The sequence below is a fragment of the Theobroma umbraticum genome, unplaced genomic scaffold (assembly GCF_002168275.2).
Source record: "Theobroma umbraticum cultivar Fairchild unplaced genomic scaffold, ASM216827v3 scaffold_12.0, whole genome shotgun sequence".
NCBI classification, from domain to species: Eukaryota; Viridiplantae; Streptophyta; class Magnoliopsida; order Malvales; family Malvaceae; genus Theobroma; species Theobroma umbraticum.
In genome coordinates, this window is record NW_018397272.1 from 2,465,535 (window position 1) to 2,472,594 (window position 7,060).

Consider the following 7,060-nt stretch of genomic DNA (forward strand, 5'->3'; position numbering starts at 1 on the left):
AAGAAAACTTATAATTGTTACTGAAATCAATAAATCAGATTCAATATGCCAAACTAACTGACTGCCTATGCAATGTACTCTGGCCCCGTCATTTTGGGTAACAATAGATCTGAATGCTCTCAACAGTTTGGCGTTAATCCGCACTCAAGTCTCATACCATGGAGTAGCCAATCAACAGATGTGATAGTTTCTGCATTCTGTATGGTCTGAGTAGTGAGCAGTGAGCTGAAAATTTCACATCTCCAAAAGGAACAGGCATGGATTTGCTCTAATTAGCTAGGTTGGTCAAGAAGTAAAGACCCTACAGTCTCCAAAACAGTTAAAATCTACTATCTTTTTTTCAAGTAGGGTTCTACAGCTTGCAAACCTGAGGCCAAGCTAAACTTCCATAATTGTCTATCTCTGATCATGAATGTATGTATTTACTGTACAAATTTGAAGGATCTCAATGAGACTTTGACTTAATAAGTTAATACTTAGTTTCTTTAAAAGTTCACCACGAGTAAATTAGTACTAGTCTCTTATTTAATAGTAACCATTAGTAAATTCTGGTTACATAGAACTGTTAAGAGCATCTTGCATCTTTGGGTCTTTTCTTTTTTAAATATATATGGAATTTCGGGTTACATAACATGAGTAACCCTTTCTCATCTCATAAATTTCACTTATTTCATCTTCAAATTCAAACTCAAAACCTCTACCATGGAATCTCTAATCGTTAGGATGTCTCCTAATTAGAGATGGAATCTTGCAATGCAATCAACTACATACTAGTGATATGTTTACGAAAATTGCAGATGTCTTTACTTATATTCCAGTTAATTTAACATTGAACACATACGAGTTCATATGTAAACTTTTCTTGTTTTTGTTGCTTTTGTTTTTTTTTTTTTTTTGGGAGGGGGGGGGGGGGGTGGTGTGCGGGTTGGGTTTGGTTCGGATTAATATCATCATGCATGAGAAGGTTTTTGTCATTCTTGTGTCATCAGTTTCAACCATCAAAATTGTACGTGTTTCGCCCAATCTTGTGTAATGAAAGGGTAGGTGCATGTATTCTCTTTATTTAACAAAAGCACAAATGAGAAAGTGTAATTAAAGAAATTTAAAAGCACCATGAAAACTATAATACACTATTTTAGTTCTAAAATGCAACTTTATAAGCTAATTAATACACCTTCAGAAAAGGGTCAAAATTGAGAGGAAGAGTCACCGTCACCATGAGTAATGTAGTGAAAAATTTGAGAGAGACTTGAAATTTTGGATCGGACCACATGCCATTACTACCTTTGCTTTTTTGTGTTGTGAGGACCAAAAAATCCTTTCAAATCCCTCTGGGTTTGGGGACTTCCTTCGTTCTTTGGCCATATATATATGGGACAATTTCTGGTGCCCTATGAATTAAGTAAAGCTACATAGTGAAATAATGCTACTAAAGGGTTTTCCTTCTGTCATGTGACTTTAGCATATGCTCTGATCAAAAATTAATTTCTCTATCCCATTTATTTCACTGACCTTTCTTCTCTGCCCATCTCTTCATTTACAAACACAAGCCTCTTCCCCTCCCCACCCCACACCCCCCTCTTTCTCTCTCTCTCCCTTCTCTCCATTAGTTTCTCAATATCTTGTGTTATATAAAGGCAGAACCAACTTTCCTCTTCTTTGCTGATTTCACTATATACCCAATGGGACGATCACCTTGCTGTGACAAAGTGGGTTTGAAGAAAGGACCATGGACACCCGAAGAAGATCAGAAACTCTTAGCTTACATTGAAGAACATGGTCATGGAAGCTGGCGTGCCTTGCCGGCAAAAGCCGGTGACTAACCCTAACCTTTTCTCTCCTCTTTTCTTGGTTACTTATGGTACAAGGTACTTCATTCATTCCTCATCCATGCTTCAGTTCAGCTCAATTTTTTCTTTTTGGTCTCATTTTTTTTTTAGGTCTTCAAAGATGTGGGAAGAGCTGCAGGCTTAGATGGACTAATTATCTACGACCTGATATTAAGAGAGGAAAGTTTAGTTTGCAAGAAGAACAGACCATCATTCAACTCCATGCCCTTTTGGGGAACAGGTAAAAGTTCATGATAATTTTCTCCTCTTCTTTTTCTTGTCCATTTTTTGATGTCTTCTTCGGTCATGACCCTTGAGTGTATCACTTTGAAACACTGGCTAGTTTTCTGATCTTCTAAACCTAGTTTTTCCAAATTTGGTTTTGGAAATTCAAGCTCCAATTTCTTACACTCAATAACATTTTTTTGATATAATGGCCGCACACAATTACTCTCAAGTCTGAACTGCTACTCTACCCTATCACCTACACTTTTTTATTTTTTGGGTGGTTTTTGACCCTACAGATATTAATTAAAATTGTGGTCTCTGCCATTTGCAATAAGTTGCTGCTTCTTCTGACATCTGATTTTAATACAAGGGGATCTTTAAATGCAAAAATGGTCTTCAATTTTTCATTAAAATGAAATAGCAAATGAATTTTTTTTCTTTTTTAATAAATTTTAGTTTCTTCATTCTTTTTTCTCATTTTCTTAATTGTCTATTTAATTTTTGTGTCTTTAGATGACTGAAGCATTCAAAAAAATGCTTTGTGGCGGTTGATGTTTTCTAGGGTTTTATATACGTAAGAGTCTGTCTCTATTATGTCTTCGTTGTTTTGTCTTCAGGTGGTCGGCTATAGCCACTCACTTGCCAAAGAGAACTGATAATGAGATCAAAAACTACTGGAATACTCATCTCAAGAAAAGGTTAGCCAAAATGGGAATTGATCCAGTCACTCACAAGCCAAAAAGTGATGCTTTACTCTCCACTGATGGTCAATCCAAGAATGCAGCAAACCTTAGCCATATGGCTCAATGGGAGAGTGCTAGGCTTGAAGCTGAAGCTAGGTTGGTTAGAGAATCAAAGCTACGTTCAAATTCACTCCAACATCAGCTGAACCCTCCAGGTTATGCTCCTTCTGCTTCTGCTTCTGCTTCTGCTTCTACTTCAGCTGCCCAGCTTGTGAATAAGACAGCTTGGAACAGTGGCTGGACAAAATCCAGTGAAGGTAATACTGGTGTTTTAAACAGTACTGGACTTGGGGCTGCTGGTGACCTTGAGTCTCCTACATCTACACTTACTTTCTCAGAGAATGCACCTCCAATCATGAGTACCGGGCTAGGCGTGAGTTCAATGCCCATGATTGAGTTTGTTGGCACTACTTCTGGCTCATCAGACACTGGAATCATCAAAGAAGAAGGTGAACAAGACTGGAAAGGCCTTGGAAGTTCAAGTAATTTGCCTGAATACAAAGACGGTATGGAGAATTCTCTATCATTCACTTCTAGCCTTCATGATATGACAATTTCCATGGAAGGAGGATGGACTCCGGAGTCTTTGAGGCCAAATAATGGCCTTGTTAATGTTGGGAATGTAATGGATGAAGGCTTCACTAATCTTCTTCTTAATGATTCCATGGACCGGAGTTTATCAGACAGTGGCAAAGAATCTGATGAACACAGTGGAGGCAGTGGTGATGGAAGTGACTACTACGAAGATAATAAGAACTATTGGAACAGCATTCTTAATTTGGTGAACTCTTCCCCATCAGATTCACCAATGTTCTAAAGAAGTTGATCACAACCACAATCCTTAGCCCAAGTCAAAAAGCCATTAATTATATTTTATTTGTTCTCAAGCAGTGCAAATACCATCAGCTAATTTTTTTTCCCCACAACTTAAGTGTGCACGTGATGGTTAATTTGCTACCATGCTTCGCTGATCATATCGCTATATCCCTATCAGAAAGCAACAAATACAGCTTTGAGCCGCTCTCTCACTCTTTGCCTTTCTACAAAATGAAATGTTGATAGCTTTTCAATTTAGTCCTGTTGCAGTTGATGATTTTTACATATGCTTGAGTGCAATTTCATGACATTTGAGTTGTAATTTTGTTAATATTTATCTTTATATTCCCATCATCTAGATCTCTAGGTTATCATCAAGGAGAGGAGAGGGGTCTAGGAGATGGCCCAATGGAAGATATTGATCATTTTACAAAAGGGTTTATGATGAAGGGGATATGGATTTACCCTCAAGTTCATCATTTCCTTTGTATTAGACTTTTTATTTATAGACAAGTCCAATAAATACAGGGATGTATTAATGACAAACTTTATTGCTGGTAGTTTCAGGTCACATTCTGCTAATAACAAGCAAGAAAAATTCTTGGTATCTCTCTCTCGTTCTCCCCTTTTTTTTTTTTTCAATCCCGTTAGTTTGGTTGGTAGAAAAAATCAGGAGAAATGAAACCAAAGCAAACTTAAATGATCAATAGTTTTCTGCAGAGCTAATATTTCTTGTGGAGAACAGAAAGACTTTATCAGAAGAAGCAACATGGATATTGCAAACCAATATTTACCATAACAACAATATCGTTTTTGATTTTTCAACCAGATTGTTTCTTCTTCTTTTTTTCTACTTATTTCAACGGATTCTCTTTCAACTGACGTGAGATCACACATTTCAAATTAATGCTATAGGATATTGCTTGCTCATCATTTAATTTCAGAAACAAGAAAATTATAAATGGCTTATGATATGACGCTGAAACTATAAATACTGACCAAAGATTGGGACAACTCATAGACCATATGCAGTGCCCACATCTCATTACCCTTGCTCTTCAGTTATCTCTAAGCACTAGTCTTAAGTATTTATTTTGTCTTTCTCTCCCTTTTCTCCTCTTCTTCTAGCCTAAGAAATTCAGAGGTATCAAATTCGAATACGTGCTCTCAGCTGGAACTATCAAACCTGAAGAGGAGGGAAATTTACAGAGTTTTGCAAAAAAAAAAAAAAAAAGGGTGCTCCTAACCACCACTGCCAATACCAGATCAGCTTGATTGGCAAAGATGGTGGGTAAGACGGTAGCTAGACTACTTTTTCTTAAGCTTTCTTGGATGCTTAAGTGGGATGAAAGTGATCTAACATCAATTTTGGAAAATTAAGATAACATGACTATTGACAATAATAAACATGGATGCATCTAGGACACTAATCCTTTGTCTTCAAGTTTTGCTAATAAACGCTATGTTTGTCGCACAAGGATGAGGACGTCCTTGTCTTTCCATTGTCCTTTTGTTGAGAGGTACTTTGTTTTCTCGAGCACCCTAATCAATTTTTTTGTTAGAACTTATAATTAATTGAAATGTGATTCTCTAAATTAGCATTGTTGTCAAAGCTTTCCATCAAATGACGTGTAACTGCTAAAGTTATAGTTCTACTGCACAAAAAGGATATTCAGCAATTAATATATCAATTAACAATCCATCAACATCTCATACTTCAAAAAATATCATTCATTAAACAGTATTTAATTATTAATTACCCCCAAAAAATGATTTTTTCTTTTCATGAGCTTAACATGTGCATGAATACTGACTAGTCAGCAGAAAAACAAGCTGAGATCATTACTGCATTTTAAAGAAGCAGAAAATTGCAAGATGAAAATTTTCCACACTAGAAAAAGTAGACCACTGGTATATATGAACAAGCAGTCAATTTTTTGTGACTAGGGCAGGTGCATGCATGTGCAAGGCAAATGGATCAATAATTTCTTTCCCAGAAACTCAATGTCCTCGCCTTATTTCTCAATTGGCGATTGATGATATTAATGTGACCGACGTCATGATTTGGGAACTTCAACTTGTTTCATAAACATGTATGTGACCAAAAACAATTATATTGATATGCATGTCGTAATATACTTGGACTGGTATACCCCTTCAGACTTAGATTATGCTGGTCTTGGATTTGAACATTTAAAGAACCTTTTCAAGAAGTTTGGCAGGTCAAGAGCTTAGGCCTTTGGATTTGAGTAACAGGGTGAAGTCTACAATGTGTTAGGTTCCAATATTTTATCTGGTGCGATTTGCATTTGCAAATAATGAGACTTCAAAACATCAATTCTGTTTTGTTTGCCGAAACATTAATCTGGGAAATGCTTGATAATTAAGGATCACGTGCTCCATGTTTCGTCAGTGTTGGTCTCTTTGTGTGGATTGATATTTGATCAGAAATAATAAATTTATTTTGCATATCAAAATCTGCTATAAGGATTTAATTAAGGTTTGCCTGCAGCAGAAGCACTAATGTAATGCGAACAAAATCTTTAGATAGGGTCCCGTCCCCATCTTTGAATTTATTTCTTGTTAATGAATGATCACAGATCTTCCACATGTCTGGTCATATTATTGTGTTTTTTCTCGACTTCATCGTTCCATATGCCTGCTGATAGATCTATGTAAACACACACAAAAGATTTCTCCTCTCAAGATTCTATTTAATGCAGAGTAAGTACTTGAATACCAAGATAGTAAAGGTAGCTGCATGCTGCAAGAAAAAATCAGATGAAAAATATGGTGATGTTTAAGAAAGAATGTACTGGAGATCAGCTGAGTAGTGAACACGCCTGATATTGACATCTACTAATCAATTAGTTAATCTACAAATGCTGATAACAAGAACAAATTAATTCTCTTTAATCCAGGATATTGAGTAAATTTGTAAGTAATAGATTTCAGTCTGATTCAAGGATAATGTTTAGCATTGCGCATCCATTTTAGTTGGAGGAGGACGTACCAGGGTTGGAAATTAATTTTTTTGTCCTTTCCAACTTTGACCATTGCCCTTGTATTTTAATTTCAACACTGAACTAACATGTATAAAGCAGATCGTACGCTTTGCTTTTTACTTGATCTCAACTTCTAAAAATCCAAGCAGTACTTGTAAACAGTCTAACATCTCTTTTGACGGCGTCCACTTGTAAATTGGTATAGAATTAATTAACTTCAAGGATATGCATAAGAAGAAACCTCCCAATGTCTGCAGATAAAATTTTCATTCTTGAATCACAAGTTATTTTCCAGCTTTTATTTTCTTCCCTTTTTCTCATATCCCTCTTGCCCCACTTTATCACTATTTTGTGAGTAAGTTTACAATGTCTCTTATTTTGATATTTCAAAGATCAGATTTGTCCTATGAACATGTATAGACGTATGTCTGATATAATT

General features: G+C 36.0%; 1 protein-coding gene across 1 annotated transcript; it reads left to right on the top strand.

Moving 5' to 3' along the window:
• The first annotated feature begins 1,431 nt into the window (after positions 1 to 1,431).
• MYB16 (myb domain protein 16) lies at positions 1,432 to 3,872 on the top strand. Its single transcript, XM_021441931.2, has 3 exons — positions 1,432 to 1,815; positions 1,941 to 2,070; positions 2,675 to 3,872. Exons 1-3 carry the CDS (start codon positions 1,683 to 1,685, stop codon positions 3,615 to 3,617), a joined length of 1,206 nt encoding a protein of 401 aa, XP_021297606.1. The 5' UTR covers positions 1,432 to 1,682; the 3' UTR covers positions 3,618 to 3,872.
• The last annotated feature ends 3,188 nt before the right edge of the window (positions 3,873 to 7,060 follow it).